Source organism: Leptosomus discolor, chromosome 3 (assembly GCF_034619465.1).
Source record: "Leptosomus discolor isolate bLepDis1 chromosome 3, bLepDis1.hap2, whole genome shotgun sequence".
Lineage (NCBI taxonomy): Eukaryota > Metazoa > Chordata > Aves > Leptosomiformes > Leptosomidae > Leptosomus > Leptosomus discolor.
In genome coordinates, this window is record NC_141393.1 from 45,280,261 (window position 1) to 45,306,814 (window position 26,554).

Here is a 26,554-nt window from a genome sequence, read left to right on the forward strand (position 1 = left end):
CATATGCACCTCTTTGGACAAAAACAAATATACACAGCCATCTTTTTGTACCCATAAGGGAAGATAATACTAAATGCCAGAGTTAGGGGGTATTATCAGCATTCCACAACTTACCTTGGCGGGGACAATGATTAACTAAGATAAAGAAGGAACATCCACACTTGTAGCAGAGGATTTCTGTCATTCTAAATGAGTAGGTAAACTCAGGACTACTTATTTTAAATGAGGTTAATGTGTCGACAGTCTTTTGGCTCCTTTCTCTAGCCTCCTTCTCTTTTCTTTAGCACTGAATTTGTATTCTCGTGGAAGAACACTTACCTCCCATTGGGTGGAGGCTGCTCAATGTGTTCAGGTTCCCAGATGACGCAGCTGCTGTCTGCTGAAGGAGCTGCAAATAAAGCTAGACATTACACCAAAAAACAAAACAAGAGTGAGAGTGAGGGCTGGCTCTGCTTCTGGGAGAAAAATGCATCACACCACAGCCAGAGCGCCGTCACAAAGGGAATGCCCACTGCCCATGCACCACACCGTAGCAAAGCATAGAGAACTCCCATTACACATACAGCCAGAGCACCACCATAGTGAAAATCCACCTTGCCCATGCATCACACTACAGCCAAAGCAAGAGCACAACGCTTTCCTCACTCAACATAACCAATGTTGAGGGAAGTTTATAGCTAATACATCAAGATAAAAACAGCAGAATCAGTAGTGAGAGAGAACTCCTACTTAAAGCACCTCAGGCAGGATTGCCACTGCTAAGGATATACTACCTCAAGCCAGACTTTACAGCTGACACTGCCAGCGTAGGACGAATGGCAAATGCCATACCAAAAAGCCACCGCAACAGGTAACCCCTCCACTTTTATTAAGCACAGCAGCCACAACAGAAATTTCAAGCCTCAGCTCAGAAGATATTTAGAGCTATTTCCTAGTCCTTTCTCCATTAACTAGGTGTTATAAAAAATTCCAATCTACCAAACCTAAAGCAGTAAAAGACAGAATACCCCCACTTCAACAGTACATACACCAAGAGATGATATGAGATTTTCCTTTTCTACTCCCCAGACATTATATTGCATAAATACAGTTCTCATAGCTACCCCGGCAACCCACATGAACCAGAGCACACCAGTTTATGAAAAGTTTACCCTTTAAGGACCCAGCAAAATCAACTAACATACTGACAAACAGCTGACTACCTTCTGTTGTGTCATTTTTGCTAAAGAAAGTATTTTGCCTGGCAGGATCATGGAGTGGATCCTCCTGGAAACTATACTAGGGCACATGGAAAATAAGGAGGTGATTGGCGACAGCAAACATGGCTTCACCAAGGGCAAATACTGCCTGACAAATTTGGTGGCCTTCTATGATTGGGTTACAGCAATGGTGGATAAGCGAAAAGTAACTGACATCATCTACCTGGACTTGGGCAAAGAATTTGACACTGTCCCACACGACATCCTTGTCTCTAAACTGAAGAGACATTGATTTGATGGATGGACCACTTGGTGGATCAGTAAGTGGCTGGACGGTCACACCCAAAGAGTCATGGTAAACTGTACAATGTCCAAGTGGAAACCAGTGACGAGTGGTGTTCCTCAGAGATCGGTACTGGGACCAGTGCTGTTTAACATCTTTGTCAGTGACACGGACAGTGGGATCGAGTGCACCCTCAGCAAGTTTGCCGATGACACCAAGCTGTGTGGTGCAGTAGACACGCTTGAGGGAAGGGAGGCCATCCAGAGAGACCTGGGCAGGCTGGAGAGGTGGGCCCATGCCAACCTCATGGAGTTCAACAAGGCCAAGTGCAAGGTCGTGCAACTGGGTAGGGGCAATCCCAAGCACAGATACAGGCTGGGCAATGAGTGGATCGAGAGCAGTCCTAGGGAGAAGGACTTGGGGGTGCTGGTGGATGGAAAGCAGAATATGAGCCAGCAGTGTGTGTTTGCAGCCCAGAAAACTACTAGCACCCTGGGCTGCACCAAAGGAAGCATGGCCAGCAGGTCGAGGGAGGGGATTCTCTCCCTCTGCTCTGCTCTGGTGTGACCCCACCTGCAGTGCTGCATATGGCTCTTTGCCCCAGAAAGACATCGACCTGCTTGAGTGGGTCCAAAGGAGGGCCACAAAGGTGATCATGAGGCTGGAGCACCTCTCCTATGAAGACAGGCTGAGAGAGCTGGGCTTGTTCAGCCTGGAGAAGAGAAGGCTCCGGGGAGACCTTATAGCGGCCTTCCAGTGCTTAAAGGGGGCTACAGGAAAGGCGGGGAGGGACACTTGATCAGGGAGTGTAGTGACACAATGAGGGGTAACTGTTTAAAACTGAAAGAGGGAAGATTTAGATTAGATATTAGGAAGAAATTCTTTACTGTGAGGGCAATGAGATGCTGGAACAGGTTCCCCAGAGAAGCTGCGGCTTCCCCCTCCCTGAAGTGTCCAAGGGCAGGCTGGATGGGGCTTGGAGCAACCTGGTCTGGTAGGAGGTGTCCCTGCCCATGGCAGGGGGGTTGGAACTGGATGATCTTTAAGATCCCTTTCTTAATCCCATTCTGTGATTCCATTCTATGATTTTCTCTCTATTTTCTTTGGGTTGGTTGGTGGAGGGTGGTGGGGTTTTTTTGTTTGTGTTTTTTTTCTTACTTATTAACAGTAAGAAAAAAAGCGCCTGTCAGCTGCTTGGCACTTCCAAACTGATCACCTTTGCTATTCGGACAGCACCAAGTACTGTTCTAGGTTTCACTGGAAGGGAATGAGAAAAATAAAGGCTGAAAAAGGAAAAATGGAAGAGAAATAGAAAAACTATGTTGTCAGATAGACATGAAAAGGGCATTTATATGGGTAAACATTGATGCCATAACATATGAAGAAAATCTTCCCAGTACAAAGTCATTCTAAAGAAGACAGGCAAAAAATAGTTTCAGTAGTTAGGGCTACAGCGACTGAGTCTGAAATCCTCACTTAAATGTATCCTGACTAGCTGTTTGCACGTAACAATTTCAGCCTCCTCACCCACAAAATGGAGATTACGAACCCTGCTCCTATCTATCAGAAGCCTTCTGAAAATGGTTAAATGAAACACTACAAGCCAGTCAGACACCGTAATCCCTGAAGATATGAAAAGAACCCAAATCAGAAACTCACTGCTAAGTACTGCGGTCCAAGTGTGTTGAGACCAGCCAGGTTTCCCCATACTGAGGCAGCACTGATCTGTTGCATTTGTTGCTGGAGTTGCTGAGCAATTCGTTTCTGCTCTTTGTCCTTCTGCGTGTCTGCAAATTTTACCACAATGGGAGAAGAGCAACCCTGCAAACAGCAATGCAAACAATTACATACTTGCTATCCCCAGCAGTCGCAAAAATACTGCATTGAGACCCAGTCAGGAAGCATTCCCCTCCCCTGCCCCCACACATATGCATACATATAGATATTCAAACAGCACATTTCATTAAAGGTTCAACGTCTCATTTGCTTTCAATTCTATTTTGTATCTTGGTATTTTCTTTGTAGATGAAGTTTCTATCTCGAGCTCTAAAAATAAGAGCAGAACAGACACAAAGGTCCAGCAGTAGTATCTGCGAAGAAAGACATGCTTGCACTTATCCTTCTCTCCTCCAAACTCTAAAGTGACTGCCTGACAGATTACATCATCTCCTCATACCCACTGACTTGTTTTACCTCCATAGTTTGTGCTTGGTGCATTGCTTTGATTGCTGTTTGTGCCATGGCTCTTGTTGTAAAAGTCACAAATGCACAACCTGGGAAAAGAACAAAAAGGAACCAATTCATTCACTACATCTGCAATTACTGGGATGAATAAATAGATGAAAATGCCTATGGGGTGGAGGGGTAAAATCACAGAAAGAGGTAAAATGCCACCTTGACTTGCAAAAGGCATCAAGGAGCATTCAGTGGAGAACCCTGAACTGCTGGAAAAACTTCCTGCTTACCTCGGCTCAGGCCATCTGGGCCCCGTAATATCCTGCATTCTTCAATCTGCCCAAAGGGGGAGAACATCACTCGGATATCATTTTCATTGCACTTCTTGGATATCATCCCAATGAACAACTTCCTATCTTCTACTGCTAAGAAATCAAAAGATAAGAGCATTACCAGCAAACATGTGCTTACTAGATCTTATTTTGTCAAGTCTTCTCCATCAACTGCAGTTATTTCCCTTGTATTTGGGGTCAGGGCTTGTCAAAATGAGATTCCTTATAATGAAATCTCTTCAGTTTAAGAAGAGGCATATGAGATACCTCAATGAACTGAAGGATGCCTGTTTTATGATGTTTTATGTTTAGATTTTGCTGACTGTTTCTCCCTTGCAAGCCTGTGAACTGCAAGAACGTAAGAAATGGAAAAGCTATCAGATTCAGCACTTCCCTGTATCTCCTGCATTCAGTTCCTGATGAGTAAGAGAAGACTTTATGTATTTTATTGGACTATTTTCATCTTCTGTCTCTTCTATCTTTAGACTGCTAACATACCTAACTATCTAAACAAGCAAGTGAGCTGCAGAAAGCTTCTTTCTAGCCTCTTTATCATGCCAATCGCTTAAATTTAGATCTGCTGATTTCCTCATGCTCCTGTCTCAACAGTGGAAGTAACAGCACTTGCTAAAACAGAACACTTTCAGTTCTGTTTCAGATTCAACCCTTCTAATCTGTACCAAAAGCATTAAAACACCACCTCAAATTAGAACGATGGACTGTGTGCTACTGTATCTTGCCTCTAAATGCTGATGCTACTAGATACATTAGTGTTGAATACCTCTCAGTGTGCTGCCCATTTTAAAATAAATGGTCCAGAAAGACATTCTTAACTTTTCAGTTAGTGATTACTTAAGTCAGTTTAAGGTCACTTAAGGGAGGTGGGTAAATCCAAATTTAGAGCAGAACTTTATACTGCTCATTTTACTTATTTAGGGATGCTAATCAACTTCAAAATACTTGCTTTTAAAGGATGAAGCAAATTACGCAGAATACCATTTGGAAATATAAAACCGCTTGCAACATCACTCAGCACAATATAAAATATAATATGATGAAGGCTGCAGCACAATTAGAAAATTCAAGAGAGAAAGTCTTCTCCTATTTAGTGCCATAGTGAGGGGAAATCAACTTATTTCCCAAGTCTTCTATGGTGTTGAAGAGGAAAATTCCAAACTATTCCAGCTGACACGACTTTAACTGACTATTAACTCTAAATGTCGCACCCAGTTCACTTTCAAGCCCTTAGAGGAGAAAGCTGCTTTCAAATCCTTTTTGCAGTCCATTTTAGTTCAAGAGATCCAGAATCCCCTTTACTCATGGCACGTTAAGATACTTTAACTGATGCTTTCTTATTCATATTTTCACCTACTAAAACTCATATAATTATGTAACAGCCTCAGAACCACCACCCAAAAAATCCACTAAATACTTTTTTCCTCTTTCCATTATTTCCCCAGGATATGTATGTGTGTGTGTGTATAACGCAAGATCAGTTTTAGTTCAGAGAACCTATTCTGTTCTCCCAACAATACTTCAAAACAATTACTCCTTTCTAGGTATATTTACGCATAGAGGAATTTGCAGACGGAATTACTCCTACTATATCCTACCCATATATCCCATCCTCTGTTTCCAATCATCTTAAAATGTAAGCTTTCTGGAACCAGGATTATCTTCTCCATGATGCAACACTAATCTTACAGTAACTATGGCAAATGAAAAAAATAAAATTCAGCCAAGCCTAGAAAGGCTGAAACTACAAGATGCTAAACACTTTTTTTGCTTATCTTGCAGCAATATATATAGACGCATGTATGTATGAACATATATAAACCCATCATGGAAATATATGGATAAATGATCATTTACCCAATGGTAGACGCTAAATATCTTAATCCATCCGATATGGCCAATGTGCAGAAGTATTCACAGTTTTTTCTCTACTGAACTGTGGTAAATTCTCAGTCTCCCTTGTGTACTACAAGAAGTTTTGACTCCCACCCTAGCTGCAACAGGCCTTGCTTCAAATTGATCAAGCACTTGAAAAAGCATTTCTAGATTTCATAGAATCATAGAAGGGATCATCTAGTTCCAACCCCGCCCGCCCCGTGATGGCCAGGGACACCTCCCACTACACCAGGTTGCTCCAAGCCCCATCCAACCTGGCCTTGAACACTGCCAGACAGGGGGCAGCCACAGCTTCTCTGAGCAACCTGTGCCAGTGTCTCACGACCCACACAGTGAAGAGTTTCTTCTTAATACCAAACCTAAATCTACCCTCTTTCAGTTTGAAACCGTTACCCCTCATCCTATCGCTACACTCCCAGGTGAAGTCCCTCCCCACCTTTCCCGTAGGCTCCCTTTAAGTACTGGAAGGCCGCTATAAGGTCTCCCTGGAGCCTTCTCCAAGATTAACATCCCAGCTCTCTCAGCCTGTCCTCATAGGGGAGGCGCTCCTGCCTCTGATCATCTTCATGGCCCTATTTTGGACCCACTCAAGCAGGTCCATGTCTTTCTTGTGCTGGGGGCCCCAGAGCTAGGCAAAGTACTCCAGGTGGGGTCTCACCAGAGCAGAGCAGAGGGGGCGAATCACTGCCCCTGATCTGTTAGCCCTTCTTTTGATGCAGCCCAGGATACAGTTGGCACACATTGCTGGGTCATGTTCAGTTTTTCATTCACCAGTACCCTCAAGTCTCTGCAGGGCTGCTCTCAATCTACTCATTGCCCAGGCTGTATCCCAGGCACTGGACCTTGCACTTGGCCTTGTTGAACTTTGCATGGGCCCACCTCTCTAGCCCTTCAAGGTCCCTCTGGATGGCCTCCCTTCCCTCTAGTGTATCAACCACAGCACTGAGCTTGGTGTCATCTGTAAACTTGCTGAGAGTGCACTCAACCCCACTGTCCATGTCCCCAACAAAGATTTAAACCACCTTAGTACAAAGAAGAACTCACTGGATGTTTCCCTAACTGACAACATGGTTCTACCAAAAGCAGCAGCAGCAGCGGGAGATACTCAGTCATGAAATTTTAGAGACATCAGTTACGCTACCTACTATATTCTAAACACATCTTTTTCTTTCTTTTTTTTTTCCTTTAAAAAAAAATCAGGTTTCCAATTCAAGATGACTTCATCAGAAGCTGTTCAGCAAAACGAAAAGCTTCAAGCTTCCCCATTAGCACAAATAATGCTATCAAACTCAGAGTTTAGTAAAGCTTACCATTACTTTTCTCACTGTCAGCTGGTTTCATCTGGATAGGATGGTGCATCTGAAATGCAAAAAATATTTAATCCTAGATGCATTCACTTTATACTGTATGAAATACATCCCATAGGAATCGCAGAAGAAAGAAATGGTAGCCTAAACTGCCTCTACAGAAGCATGTATGTAATAGTACCTACATTTCTAGAAGAAAGAAAAGCTTTCCTAATGATATGCCATCATTCCCCCTCAGAGAGTATTATAGGAGCCATGCCTACCTACTTCACTACCATACTACTCTCCCAAATGCTTCAAAATTCCCTCAAGATCTCTTATCGTAGAAATCTCATTACATTGCTCTTTCGAATAGTTCTTTTAAAACATTATTTGTATACTTGTGGGCAAGTAACACATGTTTGTACATCAGTGGTGCCAGAGCTCAGAAAAACATGCGAAGAAAGCGTAGCTCTTCTCTTACCCCTGGGAGGATCTTCATGTTGTGAAGAGCATTCTGTGCTTCTAGTGCAGCTTTACGGGTATAAAATGTAACAAAACAGCACCCTGTAATTGAAACAAAATGCTAGCCAAGAAAGAGCAGTATGAACCTTGATGTGCTGTACGTGAATTGCAAGTCCCACTTCTAGCCTTCCAATGCAAAACGTATGAGAAGTAGAAGAGGTCAGACACTGAAATAGGTAGGTACTACTGATTGTGACTGTTTAAAAGATTTCTAAGTGTAATAAAATAGGATATATTCAGAACTGACCCAACATCACCAATACACCATTAAGACAAACATTTAGATACATCTGCCAAGTAATTGTTGGCTACTTCCATTATCGAAGTCAACAATTATTTGCTAGTACCAAAAACTTATCTCGTTTCACAAGAAATAAGACACTGCCTATAACCGAACTGCAAATCCAGGTACAGCATTTAGTTAGGGTCTGATGTACAGAAAGGACTAAGACTCAGTCTTATATTTTATCCAAAACTGTGGCACTTCCATCAACATTGTGATCATATCATAGCATCACAGTGATGCTCTGGAGCAACACAATATTAATTTGATGTTCTGCTTTGCAATTATAATCCATACTCTTTAAGCACCCTCATCGCTTCTGAGCTCTAAAAAAAAAAAAAAAAAAAAAAAAAAAAAAAAAGAGATTATTGTTTTCCTCAGCTCAGCTAATGAATGGATCACAGTCCAGGTATAATCAGACACAGACACTTAAAGACACTGGGCTTGCATGCACACCTGGTCACACAGAGCTCCAACACACAGGGATGTTTGAATAAGCAAGCAGTTAAGACTGTAACTACATGAAAGTAGCTGAGACCCCCAAGTCTCACATGAGAAGTACAGAAGTTCTCACCTTTGCTTTGAGGAGGGTTTTGGCTCCTGTCCCTCAAGACATTGATTTCATAGACAGCACCATACTGTTCAAAAAGTTCTCTTAGATCCTTCTCACACCAGCTCCGTGGGACCTGACCCACAAACATCTTGATAGCATCTAGATCAGGTTGGTCTGGGTGATCCAGTGTGCCATTCATTTTCTTTGAGCTACGAAAAACGAGAAGGAATTTCTGGTTTGTATCTTTCCACATATTCTAGATGCAATTGCAGCTAGAAGAAGCATGCTTACATCGAGATTAAAAAAAATTATATACTTCTACACACAGATAAATGTATATGATTAAAATATACTTATCAAGAGAAACTCTTGCACATTCCCAGTTCCACATACCAGAGAATATTCAGAAATACCATTCACATTCATTGGCAAGCTGTGTACTTGGAAACCAAACACTCTACACAGCTGTTTAAAACTTCACTTAATGTTTGTTCCTATAACGTAGTCAACATCTGGGATTCTGGACATAAATCTGCTGAGATGACTGAAAAAGATATCACCAGTTCAACCACGTAAAATTTTACAGAAAAAGAAACCAGAACAGGAAGGAACCTAAACTCAGTCTACCCACAGACTACTGAAATTATCAGTAATCACTGAAAATGAGAGGAGAACATTTTTTTCATTGGTTTCAAATGTGACCATCTGGAACTGTTTCCCAGGGTGAAGATCCATCTTAAAACACAGAAACAGGTACAACTGAACAGATGAGAAGTTTCATTAAAGGTTTACAAGGCAATAGCTCTTTATCAAACTAGGGAGCTTTTAACAATATTTGGCAAAAAAATAGGCTCAGGTTGTACATGATTGGTTGTTGGGACTGAACAATCTAGTCACAGACTAAATCAAGTTGAGTAATGGTAGGGTATTAACATAGAAAAAAAAGTCACTTAGACTACAATAACACAGAAGTTTTGAGTACGGGAATCTTCAATAGACTTCAAGGCATTACATCTAGCCCTATGAACAGTTTACAGCCTAGTAATAAACGTGTGTTATATTCCACCCAGCTAGCTCACAGTCATACACTGTTTTCTGTACTGACTCCTCAATGTTTGTCAAGTGCAATGCAAGGTCTTGTTATCGGTAGTCACAGCCTGGTATACCACAAGACCTATCTCTATAAAAGACTGACTGTAACGACATCCTATTGTAGCTATACTGATTAGTAGGTTAAAATTGCTGACCAACCCCTGCATAATCTAGAAAGGACATGGGGAGTGGAACAGTAACTATATAATGATTACCCTCATCCCCAAACTCTTCGTTGAAGTATACAGGTGGCCTTCTTCCAGAGTAGTAAGTTCCTTTCATCTCTTGCTTTTTTCTTTTAAAGATTATTTTTTAATAGCTTATTAACTGCACATTACAGTAAACAGTGCTCCTCTCACTGTCCATCTGCAATCATATTCCCCCTTGAATAGAATTAAAAAAAAAAAATTCCAAATCGGGTAATATTTAGTTAATTTTTCCCCTCAACACACTGCTGTTCAGAGCCTAAGGAAAAAGCTCATAATTTTATAGCTGTATGAACAGACCTCAGAAACAACAAAGCTTCTTAGTGGAAGGGAAAGGAATCATCATAAATCTTTTCACTCCTCTCCACCTTTCCACTCAGAAAGGGTCAGCATCTCTCCAAAGAGCCAAAGCAAACCATACCCTTTACAAAGGGGTAAACTAACTCTTTTCATTCAATGTCTTTTCATTCAAATTGAGAACAACTGGAAATAATTTACTCTCTTCCAGTAATAATTTTCAGCCCTGCCTATTATGCCTTGGGTAGCTTCAAGAGCTTAGTATGGCTCCTGTTAACTGGCAAACTCTTCACATGACCTCAACAGTATTCAAGGAATCTTTCATTCCTAATTAAAAGATTTAGTCTGGAGTCATTAATAGGGAAGAACAGAAACTGTTCTCCCAACAACTGACTTAAATAACTGGGCTTATATCACCAGCACCTGTAGCATACTATATACAGTACTGATTTATTCCTCCTTAGCCCTCATCCCTAAAATTAACAGATCTTTCCCCTCCTCCTCCCCCTATCCAGAATCCAACATCAATTTTCAACGCCCACTAGGATTTCTTCAAGAAAACAAACTACAGGCTCTCCTATATCTTTTTTCTCCCCTCAAATGAGTTCATCAGACAGCAGAGGCTTCAGAGACAGCAACTCCACCTATCACTTTAGTTATAAATTTAGACATGAAGACAAAATACTTACACAGGGCTGGCATTCAAGGAGCAATGGTCCACCATCATCTCTGGCAGGAAATCCAACTTGAACGCAGCCATCACCTCAGTTTGTGGCAAACTACTAACACTAAATCAGTGTATTGCCTAACCTCCAAACACCACCACTTCCAAAAGTCCTGCAGGTCTTAACACTCAGCCACACAAAAAACACTCAAACCACAGAAACAGAAGCTCAGGGAGACCAGCAATAGACACCACAGAAACAGGCTGGACTGGGAAAGGGACATGGAATCCCAGATTAAAAAGGGGATGTGACCATGTGAAGGGAGGCTCAGCTTAATACACAATGAAAACGCTGATGCACTGGGCTTGTTTTGTGCAATTTTCCCTGGCGAAGCAGTACTGAGTTCACTGTCAGATAAACAGAGTGTCAGATGCATGAAGATAGCAATGGGTAACAGAGCAGAAAGAATACAAACTCCAGTCTTTCCAACCCCAACTAACTCCTTGCCTCCCAAAATGGCAGTCCAAGGCCTTGAGGTTCAGACATTTTCCATATTACCAATATTAAGGTCTGAGGTTCAGACAGACACTTCCCGTATCATCCATATTAAGGTGCGAAGTTCAGGAGGTTCCTTCACCATGAACATTTTCAATATTTTTAATACCCTTTTCACCTTGTGCACAATTTTTGACACTCTCCTAACTTCTAGGGAGAAAAATGTGAACTAAAAATGTCTCTCTGAACCTGTCAAAAAATCAAAGCTAAGATTTGATTACTCAGAAATTCCTTAACTATCATAGAACATCAAAACCTACTACTCCTTTTTTAGAGGCAAAACACACATTGTTCTGGAAACAATACTTTGCCCATCATGCATCTATAAATCCAGAGATACACAGGCCATATAGATGACAAAGTGAAAACCACAGTGATTTGTTTAACTGTTTTATAATCTTTAAAAACACCGATCAGAATGCCTCAGGTGCTTCATCATTAAAACAGAAATAACATGTTGATCAAGGAACTGTGAGGTGTATTTATATGCACAATACAGACCTCTCGTTGAATCTCCAATACCCAAACTAATGGGGAGATGATTTGGATAATACTGTATGCACCGGGAGATGCAGAAATACTTGACTGCACAGAGTGTGCACTGCAGAGGCAGCTGGGTGTGTCTGAGCACTCCAGGAGTGATGATTAATTCAAGTCCAACACGAATCTGGATAAGTTGTCAATATTGTCATATAGTCAATAGAACCACAAAATAAACTCTTACAGCATCAAGGAATGAATGCATGGTGGGGCAGCCACGATCACGTCTTTCTTGTCTGTCAATGACTGCAACATGTACTTGCAGGTATTTGGAGTGGCCAGTACATACAGCTTGCTTTATGCTTGCATAGTTAAAGCATGTCAATTATTTTTTCATAAACAACCATTTCCAACCTCTGAAAAAAACCCCAAACATTTCTGATGATCGGCCTACAGTGAGGTTAATTAAAAGGTCATTAGAAGGAGAAAGGCCTTGTAATACAAAGAGATATGCATGTTACTGCAAAGTAAGAGAGGACATCAATTTAGCACACATCAGATATTCAACAGTAACTACTTCATGCATGCTCTTACTATGTGGTAAATGCAAGAAAGCTTATTCTTTAATGAAAAAGGTGCAAGCTACCTGCTAAGCAGTACTATTAGATGCACACAAACAGGAATTAGGGAGCACAAGTTAATTTATTAGCTTTCAGTAAATTGTTCACATCGACCTTTAGTTATATCTTACAGGCTTCCCACTTGAAAAATGCCATGTTGTGTAAAACATATTTAAATGTTAAACTGAGTCTGGAGCTCACTTTACTGATTTCTCTAAAATGAGCCCACAGAGAGAAACACTTAAGATTTATCCGATTAGAACAGCAGAAGATATGGTGGCATTCTTGCCACTGTTCACGTAGATCTGTAGACCAACACTGTAAATTCTTGTCTTACCTATGAAGACCAGAACTCATTCTTTCTGGTCTTCCAGTCATCTTTAATTTTTTTAAGCAGCTAGTAAAATACCCCAGCAGCCACGCTTACTGTAAGTTCAACAAAAGATGATGCTGGCAACAGATACTCTAGAAAATGGGTTTTAAAAAGGCTACTGAGATTGATTAGTTTACTGAAGAAAATCACTAAGCTATGATTTAATCCTACGCCCACCCTTTCCCTCATCTCCCTGCTCCTCAAAATGGAAGCTTTAACTGCTTGTTCCACTAAGACAAAACTGTAACAAGTTACAGGCATTGTCACACTGTTTTATACTCCACGTTAAATTCAGTCTACTGGCTTTGATAATTAAGTGTTTTGTGCACTATTCCGCTACTTACTAATTTTTAATTCTTGTTATACTTACCCTAATTTCTCCTGTGATGTGCTCACTTCATTTAGTGAACAGTACCAAAAATATTTCACATGCTGTTCTGTACAGTTTGGGGAAAAGGAAGAACCAATACAGGAGTGCTGAATAAATATCTGAAGGTATGTTAGCCAAGACTCAGTGACTCAGGGTACCATACTTCTGCAGTAATGATGGCAATTTCAGCGACAAAACACTAGCACACAAACTGGTTTGTTTTAACATTATTTAGTGGAAGGCATCAAGCTAGTGAAATTAAAAGACTTAAGGACTTCACTTGTGAAAATATCAGAAGGAGTGGAAAAAGACGGTATTTTGCTACTGCACAGAAATAAGAAGCATTAAACAAGGAAGCAGTGTTTCTTTGGAATTATGAATATCACAGAAGTCATCCTAGCCGTCGCTCACAAAGAAAGAAAGAAAAATAAGAGAGTTAAACACACTTATTTTTTGCTCAGATGTCAAATTCCTGCTGGCTTCCAGACCCATTCTTTGACTTTCTATTCAAAGGATAATAGAAACAATGTCTGAAATTCCAAGCTCTATGGACTGTAGCTACACATTTAAATGTGCTGCTAATCTGACAATACGAACATTAAAAACTCCTACATACTACAGATTAAATCTCACTTTTTTTTTTTACACTTCTGAAGCCCTAGATTATGCCGCAGAATATATCGCTATATATGCTCCTCAGATTGCAGAGGATAAATACTGAAAGTTTTATTTTTAAATTCACAGAATTATATCACATCCTGGCACACAAAACCTAAAAAAAAAAACAAAACAAACAAATCACAAAACAAGAACCTGTGTCATATTTTCTTTCCTAGGAAAGCCTTATTCATTTCAGTAAGCAATTAACTGTGAAAGCTACAGATAATACCATCTTTTACCTTATACAGTCTGAACCTCAGACAACATATACAAATCTGAAGCTGAGGGACTACTGGGATGGTGAGAGCGAACTATGGGAAAGGATACAGGCCATGGTGAAATCAGACACTGCGAAGCTTTGAAGGAGACAGGTCCTAGAATAAACTTCCCCTTGTATTATCTGTGCATATCCAGATCCCTACAGTGTTGCTGAATTGCAGTTTTGTTTTTAAGCAGATAACCCCTAGGTTGCATGCATCGAAATACAGTAACTACTTGTCAATATTTTGTTGTTTCATTGTGGATCATGTAAGCGTGTGGTCAGAATGTTTTCTGCCTGTGTTGAAATCCAAATGGTCTTCCCATGCCTCGCTGGGTACAAAAAGCCCCTTACCTAGCTGCCAAAACTGCAGTTTCTTCCTCTGCCAATCTCTATGACAGTTATGCACCATGGGTACACAAATCTGACACATTCAGAATGTTGAATTTACTATCAAAAGTTTCGGGCTGCCCACAATTCAGATTAAATTAACTGAAAAACATTTTTATTCATATGAAATTTTTGTCGAAGTTCCCAGGTGGAGAAAAAGGACAGAAGGGGATGACAATTGCTTTTATCTCAAAAATAACAAACTTTCCCAGTACTCTCTCTTATGCATTTATCTGAGACCATTTAATTCCTCCATACTCTCCAGATCTAAATGGATTTTCACAAATTAGGTAAATAAATTTTATTCTAAAAATAGCTTTTTTCTATTATTTTATTCTAAAATAAGCTTTTCCCCCCCTCCCTTTCCTCAAAATATTTCTGATGGGAAAAAAAAAGTTTGAGGTAAATCAATACATTCTTGATCTACTTCTCTTGCTTGTGAATTAAGTCCTGTTTATCTGTAGCTTCTACTCCAATTAATTCTGTGAAAGCTCAAAAGGGATGAATTCTGAACTTTTGTCTGACTGAAGAATGTCCAGGACTCCCAGCTCTCTGCCAGCAAATGAAGCAGCAAGTCACCTGTCCCTCTGGCTTACAGGATGATGTTTTCTCTGCCTAAGCCTTCTTAGAAAGGAAAAAATAAAACAGCAACTAAACTTACACTTCCCTTTGATAGTAAAGGCAAATGATGCAAAACAAATTATATAAAACCTATTTTCTAAAATGAGGGAATTCGGTTCTTCTTCTGGAAGTTTGTACTGAAGTGAACAGATTTGTTATTCTAATGAATTCTAACAGCAGAGCTCATAAAAAGATAGACAAGAAACATATAGTTATATTTTCTTTTAAATTGTCTATGGACCTCCTCAAACACATATGCTTCTTTTGAAAGCGCTACTTCTGTTCTTCCTGCCTTCTTACTGCTATGCAACGTTCACTTGAAACAGAATCTACCGCCACCACCACAATTGTGGAAATCTACAGTTTTGGTTGTAGTTTCCTATGTTCATACCAGTAAAGAGGAGACTAGCAAATTTGAAACTGGTAAGAGGGAACACTTCTTACAAAATCAATTGATAAAATAAGTATCTAGTGGTGGAGACTTTTGTAATCCTGTCAAAGCTTGACAGGGTTTGAGCACAACTGGATGCTTGCAGGGATACATTTTTCCACTTCTGTTTACTGTAATATATATAAATCCCAACTGGTTTTGGTTTTTTTTTTTTTTTTAAACAGATAACCCACGGTTTATATGCATCAAAACACTGCACAGAAGAACCATCACCTTCTAGCATTAGGAAGGAACAACCAAGTAACCTCATCTTTAAACACAGACTAATCAATAATTATTACGATTTTAGACCCATTTGTCTAACGCACATAGTACTAGGCATTACCAGAAGGAAACCACAAGCTAGACTGTGTCCAGTGTGGCAGTTCTCAAGTTCCTTAGTCACAACATCTTACCTTTCTAAATCAAGCGCAAAATCTTCATGTGACAATAAATACAGAATACATTGTTTGTATTAAAACCACAAAAGTTACTGTTTCTTTGTGGCAACTGAGATCACAGTTATGAGGTGGCAAAACAGTATATAAAGTCCTATACCTATGTAAATCTGTTGTACGAAGGGGTCTGAACTAAGCTGGTCAGAAAAGACCCATTGCTTTAACACGCTGTTTCAGACAGGTATCGAGGGATTGCAAGCTGTGGCAGAAAAGAAGGCTCTGTTCCCAGCTCTGTACCAAACTGATGCAAAAATGTCTACTTGCAGGTGTCACACAGGCAAACCAGGACGCAGTGATGCTTTCCTGGGACACACAGAAGTAAGAATACTGTTTGCTATTCAATAAACCTATACACTAGAGAAGTAAGCCTTAACACAAGCCAATACATGCCAAAAGCAGAACTAAAAAAAGCTGATCCTATGGATGTGTCTTACCTCCTTACAATACATCCAGTGAGTCTCAAGATCCTTCAGCAACTTCTGCCTGTTTAGGTGTGCAGACCATACCCAAAAGCCAGACTAGTTCAGAGCTGCTTGCACATTGATGGACAAAAGTTGGATGTTCTGTTTTGACACACCCCCCCCCTCCACTTTAATTAGGAACTTAATGCCTTGAGACGTTTACTGCTCTGACAAATTTATTTGAATATGAACAGTGGATTCAAAAGTTTTCAAGAAGGAATGACAGTATAAGGCTTGTGCATTGTTTCCTTTAAAAACAGGTCAATAAAAATCCAACTGAGCTTTCTGTAGCAGGTATCTTTTATTTCTATTACTCAAAATGCTTCTAGATTTGCACACAGACTGCACAAAGACATCCAGTTCCTCCTGTTTGTCCCCATGCTGCATACATAGTGCAAAGGCACTTCAAAGGGCACTAGCAGTCTAGAACACTACAATCAGGCCAGTGACTTTAAGCCATCTGTTTGCTGAAAGTACAAACAGTCAAGTCCAGGAACAACTAATGCTCTGACTAAAACATCATTAACCTTAATGTAACAGCAAAAACAAGTAAGGAAGACTTGTATCTGCAGCATTATCCCTACCAACATGATGCCAAACAATTCTGCTTTGACTGCCACACATTTATGTCTGACCAGTCTAGATGTCCCTCTTGCTTGTGTTTCAAGCAACAAGCAATGAAGTGAATGCACATACCAACTGTAATAGATAACAGCCATACACATCCTTCTGAAGCGGCTAGTATCTCCAAACTAACGTTTCAAATGACAGCTAAGAAAGCAAATTCTTAATGACTGATACAACAGCATTCCTCCTCAGAGGAGGAAAGGAGATAGTATTTCATACAAAGGGTAGCAGATTTTTGGAACTTCTTGTTGGCAGGATAGCGCAGATGCAATAAACTCACACGAGTGCAAGAACAGACTGGACACGTAACTGGAAGAGACCTATTGGAGGCTACCAGACAAACACAACATGTTAGGCTCTTCTGAGCTGAAAACAGAGAGGCCAAGAGACCACCAAGTCAGTTTTGTGATAAAAGCAGACACTATATTATTAGCCTTTGTGAATGGCAAAGATAAGCCTGGAACATGTCAAAGAGCAGGAGTATGCCTATGCATTTGTGTTGGGACAAAACAAAAAGCACCATGGGAAAAAAAAAAAAAAAAAAAAAAAGAGAGCTGTCCTATTAAAAATACTCAAGAACTGAACTAAGCACATACTAGGTAAATGCTAATTAAGAATGCTCAGCTATTATCAGTACTATATTCAATTGCTTTAGTAAGTAACATCAAACCCACACCCATCCCTCCCCAAAACTAAACAACAAACCCCAGACCCCACACCTCTGGACTTCAGGAAATGTTACAGCACAGATAGGAACCAGTATATGCTCTTTCCCCTCTTTTTAAAATGCCTTGCAATTGCTTTCAATATGACATCATATACCTGATGAACAAATTCAACCTGTGGTATACTCAAAATCTGGCTCACTCCTGAGGACAACTTGTATCAAACGACAGATGATAGCTCTGCACTATGAGAGCTGATCTACCAGGAAACAGTTTACAACATTTGTTCAAATCTGAGAAGCCAAAAAAACCCTGCAACTAGGTCCTGCTCTGCCAATAACTACTAGTAACAGGACATCTAACAAGAACTCGTAAGAAGCTGAACTATCTGTCTTAAGACCCTCTTACAGCAGATGAATGAAGTTCACAAACTTTAAGACAATGGCATCCAAACTTCTTAAATTTTCCTCTTATCTCCCTCTGACACATTGTCTCTTCATCTGCTTGCCTGAAAGGGGACACAAGCATGCTATGAATACACTAACGGGGCTGTGAGTATGGGAATTCTGCAACATGAGCGACTCGCAGCTCTGCAGACAACTATCTGCTTCTCTAGGTCAGAACAGCTGCGCAATGCTACCCTGAGTTTTACTGTCTCAGTGCACAGCCACCAGCCAACACAGCAGCATGAGGCTGCGAACCCAGTGCCTGACCTGCCACAGCTGTGTCTGCTGCCTCAGTGACGAAACTACAAAGGCTCACACAGGCCTTACCAAAAAGAGAAAAAACCAGAACAGACAGGCCATGAAATCCACCTCCTGACAATGACCTCAAACACCCATCTCCAACCATAAAATGTCTCATTACCCTACTGCAACGAGGAATAATCAAGCTGATAGCCTCCAAAGCTTGGTTTGAAATTATTCAAATATTTTTGCATTATTTTGAGGTATATCACAACTATTATTTCCAGAATCTGCATCCTATTAAATTCTTGTTTACATAAAGGCAGAAACTCCAAAGACATTAAAATATCATAGTTTGCAATAGTGCCAGAGCGACAGACAACTCTGGTTAGTATTTACCTAGATTTTTCCCAAGGCAGACAATATCTGCCCACCTTGTTTTCAAGGAGAGTACCTGTGCAGCATCAGGATAATAGCCTCCTACATTAGCAGAGTGAAATAAAGATGTCCATGTAAGTAAAATCTTCAAATTAAAATCTTTTCCTAGAATCTCCATCTTCTCGTTAATGTTTAATTATCTCCTTCTTACATCTGTTCGCCAATGATATATTAAACACGTCCATTAATCTTTATAGAAATATAACAAGTGAGGTACCTGGATCGTTGTCTTTCCCTTACAGTGCAAGACACTTTCTTTTGCTAGCTTTAGACTTCAGTTTCGTAAAGTTTCCAATTGTGACCTTCAGAATAGTGACCTGAAATGTATATTCAGTTTCTGTCTTTCCCAGCTAAATTTTGTTTCTTTATCCTGCATATTTCCCTTATTTTTTTCAGACTAGGGAATGGAGAGGGAGACAAAAATCAGCATTATGAGCTACTTCTTGGTAGTAGTGAACTGAAAAAAAAAAACCAAACCAAACCCAATCCAAAAACCAAAACACCACAACACAGTAAAACTTACTGTGATGCAAAGAAGATGGCAAAGGCCTGGCTGAAAAGACACTGTATGATACTAGACATTAAGCAAATAAGCAGGTGAACAAATTGCCAAAAGACCAAATCATTAATTTGGAGCAATTTATGCCTGATAACCTATTAGAACATCTGTACTTGCAGAACAGATAACAACAAGCCTTAATGCAGGCTCCCTAGAATAAATAATCTTGGCAAATCATAGACAAAAAGTAATCATCACATGTTTACCTCTCTTTGCAAGACATTTTACAATTAATAATTGATATGAGGAAGAAGCATTGATGTACAAGTCCTAGGGCAATTGCTTTTAAAGCAGAAGCATAAAGGTTTCTTCCCCTCATTCTATGAAGACATAAATATTCAAAACAACAAAAGAAAAAAAAACTGTAAAAGATTTATTCCTTTTATCCTTATCTATAGGTTGTGGGTTGTTTTTTTTTTTTTTTGTAAATAGATCTGAAATGCGTATTTCAGGTACTGCTTAAGCTCTACAACAAGGTATGCAAAACAACATTTCAGTTTAAAATCATTATTTTTTTAAACATCTGCCAACATTCCAGCAGACATAGTTTGGGAAGTATTTTGACTTTTTATCATCGCAGTGCTAGAACACAGCAATGTGAGAGACAAACTATGGAAATCTTAAGCACCTAAGAGAGATCTGAAAGACCTGTAGACACTTTGGCACTGTAGACAGAAAAAAATTCTTGAGAAAGTAGGAAAAGTGGCTTGGTCACAACAATAGTAAGAGGAAATAAAGGCAGCAGTATGACACAGAACAGGAGACAAGGCAGGAAATGACAGTGTAAGAAGTGAGGGCATGCATTTCTATCCTGTGAAAGAATAGAGAACTACTAAAAGGAGACAGGATGGAACATTTAAGGCAGCAGCAATTTTGAAGCTTCACCCCCCCATCCCCTTTCTTTTTGTTTATTGACTGAATTCAGACTGTGAGACACAAAGAAAGTATGGATGATAAATCACACTGGCACTTCAGTGCTTAAATCTTCAGTAGAAGAGAATAAAAATATTAATGCTTGCAAGCTATCATGCCCTGAAAACAGAGGTAGATTCACTTACACCACTTTTCCCCTCTTTCTCTCCCCAGATGTTGTCTCTGAGCTTACAATTTTTTTTTTTTTTTTTTTGGTAAGATTGGCCAGACATTTACCTTTAGGTATTTCAGCTTTTTGTGTAAGAAACAACCCTGTAAGCAATTCCATGGAACACGATACTTTAGATCTCCTTCAGCTTTTTTACTTTGTAAATACAGACACATGACCTAGAAACCTAGATTCAAATAGGCCTGTATTTTGCTCTTTCCCTATATTACAGGAATCCGTAGCTCTGTACTTACTCAAAAAAGATGCACTGGAAACAAACATTTTGTCATCTCTGCATTATTTGCTAGAGAGATTTTTAAAGAATCAATGACACATTTCAGCTCAGTTTTCTGCCACTAAAACAGAGCCAGAAGTTATTCTTCTGCTAAAGAGCTGGAAATCCACTGGGTCCTGGAAGGCTCTGAACAGTCTGCTTGTCTTCAAGCCAAACATGCCACAAAGCACTACAATGGGCAAAGCAACTACATTTACACAAAGAATTGCTGTGTGGTTGCATATAGGGCCCGTGGGACACCACAGAACCAGCTATACAATTCCAGGACAACACCACATATGAAGATTGTCGTATTACCCTACACGAGAACTACAGTGAATCAAAAATGCCTTAAACTAAGGTTTACTGCAAGCAACATACCTTTGTGCATGTGTAAAGTAAAACCTTAAAGAACTGGTAAGAGTTACTTTTTTTACTTAAGAAATGTAACATGTAATTTTAAAGGAACAAACTTCATATTATTAAATGATTTAAAAACCTCTCCTTACTGAAAACCTTAGAACAGCAGTCAGATTTGTTTAAAAATCTGAAGTATGACAGAGGCTTTTTTTTTTCCCCTCCCCTGTTAAGTTTCAACGGACCTTTTGGACTAAACAAAGCAGCAAGTCTCAAGTTTCATTGTCTTTTGCAGCCATCAGAACAGCCACACAAACCCTTTTGAGGAGTCCTTTAATCTCAAATTGTTCCTACTAATAGTACCAGACAGAAACAAGAAACAGTTAATATTATACTACAGGAAAAAAATCACTCACTATTTCTCTCTCATTTAATTTTACCCAAATGCAAGCTTTTTGTTGTGTGTTACCTGAAGAGAGTTCAAATGCAGCCCAGACAGCTCCACGAGAGCACACTATGCAGTTAAAATAGTAATCACAGCAACAATAATTTCTGCATAGTTCATCAACTTAGAACACAATAAGACACGATTTCCCTGGGCTATTGGCACAAGGCTGCAAATGTATAGCTTCAGAACTATCCATAAGCAGAGTGGGGGAGACTGGATGGGATGCAGTATCCATGGAAAGGTGAACAATTCAACCTATCAGACACATTGTGGGGTAGAAAGGACTACAGATGCAAGGAGGGAAGCTCCAGCATCACTCCCAGCACAGACAAAATGCAATCAATTTAGGAAGCTGTTATTTTGTTATCTTGTCTCCTAATCAAAGCTGAGACTCATGCTGCATATTTTGGACAAGCAGCCATCCGCAAAACTTCACTAGCTTTTAAACTACACATGCAGGACCATAATCAAAATGTCAGATTAAGTTTCTGAAAAATAACTAAGCTTTCCAAGCCTCTAGAGTCAAAAGAGAAACAGTATGATACATGTGTCTCAGTTTTCCTAATCAGCTAAGAAAATACAGTCATGCCTATCTAAAAATTACCTCTTTAATAGGGTCTAAATAATGATTAGATTAGAAACTATAGTAGGTTTCAACTTCAGGAAGAGCTAACCCAAAGAAAGAATGAAGAATACTACTCTGATCCAGAACAGTCCCTCCAAACAAACCAACCTACAAGCACAACAAATTTACATTTACTTTCCTAAACTATAAACAGCTTTATAAGTATTGAGCAAGAATTCACTTCTATGGCAGAAGAACTGAAGTTCCTTCTAAGCAGACCAATCTGCAATCTTTTAACACACGTTTTCATCTCCATGCCAAGGATTTCCATTCTGGAAGGGACTCGGATCTGCAGAAATTTTATTCGAACACAGACATGTTTCAGGTAAAAACAGTAAGTTGCTATTCTTTATCACACAACATGCTATAGATCTGTCTCAGTAGAGTTTTCATTAGAGCTTACTTTCAGGAAAACAACAAGCTCACCCTAAAGGAGGGGCAGGGCAGTAAGAACAAAATGAACACTACAGTGGTCTCTATTCACAGGGCATTTAAACAGTTTAAAGGCATTTTCTTCCTACAGCAGAGTATCAGCATGGTCAGTACAGAGGCAGGAGTTGCTCAGTCTTGAAACTGTCGATGCTCATAAGGCACTATTAAAACAGTAATATTTGGCAGAAGAATAACTGTTTAATCTGCTTTGGCAAATTGTGGCATATAAATTTCCAAATGCAAGAAGCAACCCAAGTCTCGCAGTAAACGCTCTATTAAAAAAACTTGTCTGTTTAAAGATAGCAGCTACCAAAAAAGTGGGGAACCAAACCAAGTGCTATTTCAAAGGCCGACTGACTCCTCCTCAATTTTATTCTCTGAACCAGACCAGAATGCCATCAGTTTTATTCTGATATATATCTGTGGAATTAATCGTAAGAGGCATTTCATACCAGAATGCATACAAACAATTTTATATCCCATTATCAGATGTTCAAGAAAAGACTCAATCCTCTTTCATTTGGACATCCTTCTACATTGACATTAAGGCAGATGAATTCAACTTCATGTTGCTCTTAAGATGAGAAACCATGGATCTTGCACCAAATGGAAACGTTTTGTTTCATGACTAATTTTCATCAACCATAAACTTGATGATTATTTTGCTATTTAAATAATCTGATTTTTTGTTGTTTAAGTAATCCAAATCTATTGATTCTGGACCTGTTTTGTAATTGGTGAAATCCCATGAGTTTGAAATACTAGGTCTAATCACAGATTAGACTGTCTCAAAAGATACAAACTCTTCAGACAAAATCACAAATATAATGACCAGTGTTCTCTTGTTCCTCTCTCCTGTATGGTCCTAATGGAGCTGCAAAGCAGCAGGAAAGAAGCACCATTCACTTAGGAAAGAGGTTCAGTGTTTTGCAACACCCACAATGCCTGGAGACCAATGCCCTCAAAATGGTACTTGCAAACACAAGAGGTTAGTCACCAGTTCTCTAAAAATCACTTGAAAATGAATGTGTTCCTGGATTTCTCAATCCAACTTTAGCTTTTTCTACCCTGACGAGTAACATATGGAGAAACAGGATATCCTGCACTTTAAAGACAAATTTGATTTTCTTTCTGACATAGACATGACCAAATTCTTTCCAATGTATTTATGAAAACTGTAGCAAATGTCTGACCATAGTATAACACAAGTGTTTCCTCAAGACAGTATCAAAACTCAACTCTCCCTGGTTGTCTACAAACTAAGGCACACTTTAAATATCTCTGCCATAGCAGAGCTAATCCATCAGAAGAGCGACAATCACCATGTTTTGAGCATAATAGTGTTACTTAACACAGCAGTTACAGGTCAGTTGTCTTCAGAAGTGAACTGAAACTCTTAAGGTGCAGTTACAGTCTGATCTATTCTTTTGGTACTCCTCTGACCACACAGTAAGTCATAACAACCTGAGCATAAAAGAGATTTTTATTGGGTTGTCAAAGCTGACTTTGTCTACCACACAGTCAAACTACCACAAAACCCATATGTAACCAAAGGACACAGGACTACTCAGCTGGAAACAGAGTAAGACGGGAAGGGGGAATTGTCCCCACTGTCTCATGAAACTACAACCTTATTGGACTTCAGTCATTAAGCAAATTGCACCAGAAGATCCTCACATTTGGCTCCAAGCATTTTATCTCCAGACTATGTTCCCATTCTGTCGCACACCACAGAATCACAGACTGTTAGGGGTTGGAAGGGATCTCGAAAGATCATCTAGTCCAACCCCCCTGCCAGAGCAGAACCACCTAGAGGAGGTCACACAGGAACGTGTCCAGGTGGGTTTTGAATGTCTCCAGAGAAGGAGACTCCACAACCTCTCTGGGCAGCCTGTTCCAGTGCTCTGTCACCCTCACAGTGAAAAGGTTTTTCCTGATGTTAATGTGGAACCTCCTGAGCTCCAGCTTGCACCCGTTGCCCCTTGTCCTATCACTGGCTATCACCAAGAAGAGCCTGGCTCCATCCTCCTGACACTCGCCCTTTATGTATTTCTAAACATTAATGAGGTCACCCCTCAGTCTCCTCCAAGCTCAAGAGACCCAGCTCCCTCAGCCTTTCATCATAAGGGAGATGTTCTACCCCCTTCATCACCTTTGTGGCTCTGTGCTGGATTCTTTCAAGCAGTTCCCTGTCCTTCTTGAACTGAGGGGCCCAGAACGGGACACACTATTCCAGATGCGGTCCCACCAGGGCAGAGGAGAGGAGGAGGAGAACCTCTCTCCACCTACTGACCACACCCCTTCTAAGACAGCCCAGGATGCCATTGGCCTTCTTGGCCACGAGGGCACATTGCTGGCTCATGGTCATCCTGCTGTCCACCAGGACCCCCAGGTCCCTTTCCCCTACGCTACTCTCCAACAGCTCAGTCCCCAACCTACACTGGTACTGGTTCTTTCCCAGATGCAAGACTCTACACTTGCCCTTGTTGTATTTCATTCAATTTCTCCCCGCCCAGCTCTCCAGCCTGGCTGGGTCCCACTGAATGGCAGCACGGCCTACTGGTGTCAGCCACTCCTCCCGGTTTTGTATCATCAGCAAACCTGCTGACAGTGCACTCTGTTTCCTCATCCAGGTCACTGATGAATATAATCAAATTTGTTTCAGCCCATACGTTGCTCCACTAATACTCACCTTTAGGGTTTCATGTACTACAGAGTAGTTCAGATTTGTTCTGGTCGAGACACTACTAAGACAACACATGTTTCTACTCTGTGGTTAGTTATGTTTCTAAAGTTACTAAATTACAGATGAAGCTGAAGAAGCCTATTGACTTAGTACTTGCAGTCCTAAGTTGTTAACACTCCCAACCCCCTTCAGCAGTACAAAGGCAGGAAACTGCAAAGAGTTTAAGGTTCAGAGAGCACTGCTCAATGCAGTGGAAAATGACTGCTTTCATCATTGAGAGCAAAACCAACTTCTCCCTAAACCTTTGAAAGGAAGCTCCAATATACAACTGAGGGATACAACCTGCGTAGTTGGTTCATACCTGCAGCTATGCACCTCCCTCTAGCTGTTCCAGTCTTCACTCTAAAAGATAAGGAAAAAAAGAGACATTGAATACTCCAGAGTTAAAATAATAACAATCATTACAATATGAACTCAATCTTGTACAACACTGAGGACTGTGAAAGTAAAGAATATTTCTAATAATGGCAGTCATCATGAGGTGGTAACAACCCTCCTTAGACTCAAAACCAAAGCTGCACGTTACAAAAATACAGAGGATAAATGAAACGGTGCAAAAGGACGGATGGCAAACACAACATGGCTGAAAACAGAAGTTTTGTAGCTTCCTAATAACATTCAGCGGCCTTATCCTACCTGTCTGGCTTTTTGGCTCTCATGACAGAGGCAGAGTTATCAACGGCAGTATTCACAATCCTAAACTCCTATATTACAGTATTTTAACAGCAGCAGCACTAATATACAACAATAAACCTGCAGAGGGAAACTCTAATGTAAGATAGCATAGATGGAAATATATGAAAAAGTTCTTAATTAGGGAACTCAAAGAACTAACAACATGAGGAAAAAAAGTGTTATTTCTACATCTTAAGCAAATCATCAACCAGGAACCATACAGACTTTCTGTACTAGCAGCCCCTAAGTAGGGGACGCTACTCTGTGATTCAGGGTTTGCTTTTTGCAGATTCAGCAATTGACCCACAACACAAGCTAGCATAAATACAAACTTTGGAATTTTCTTTTATTAGTTTTTAAAGATTTCTTCTCCACTTCCTCCTAGGTTATTTTGCAGAACCACACTCATGGTAGCCTACCAATATTTTACAGAAAATCTAAATTCTTTTGCTTATCT

General features: G+C 40.1%; 1 protein-coding gene across 10 annotated transcripts in view; it reads right to left on the bottom strand.

Annotated features, from left to right (window-relative positions):
- The window catches only part of CELF1 (CUGBP Elav-like family member 1), a 48,379-nt gene extending 22,626 nt beyond the window's left edge, over positions 1-25,753 (bottom strand). For 5 of the 10 annotated variants that reach the window (XM_086462488.1, XM_086462496.1, XM_086462494.1 and 2 more), the window contains exons 1-8: positions 10,832-10,902; positions 8,569-8,756; positions 7,671-7,753; positions 7,211-7,259; positions 3,948-4,082; positions 3,676-3,755; positions 3,142-3,303; positions 319-400 (exon numbers count right to left, since the gene is read on the bottom strand). In XM_086462488.1, the coding sequence (XP_086318614.1) occupies positions 319-400; positions 3,142-3,303; positions 3,676-3,755; positions 3,948-4,082; positions 7,211-7,259; positions 7,671-7,753; positions 8,569-8,756; positions 10,832-10,902 (850 nt within the window). Of the gene's footprint in view, positions 1-318; positions 401-3,141; positions 3,304-3,675; positions 3,756-3,947; positions 4,083-7,210; positions 7,260-7,670; positions 7,754-8,568; positions 8,757-10,831; positions 10,924-25,723 lie in introns of those variants that run through there. The other 5 variants (XM_086462489.1, XM_086462491.1, XM_086462493.1 and 2 more) reach the window with 4 other exon arrangements.
- Between the last annotated feature and the right edge of the window lie 801 nt (positions 25,754-26,554).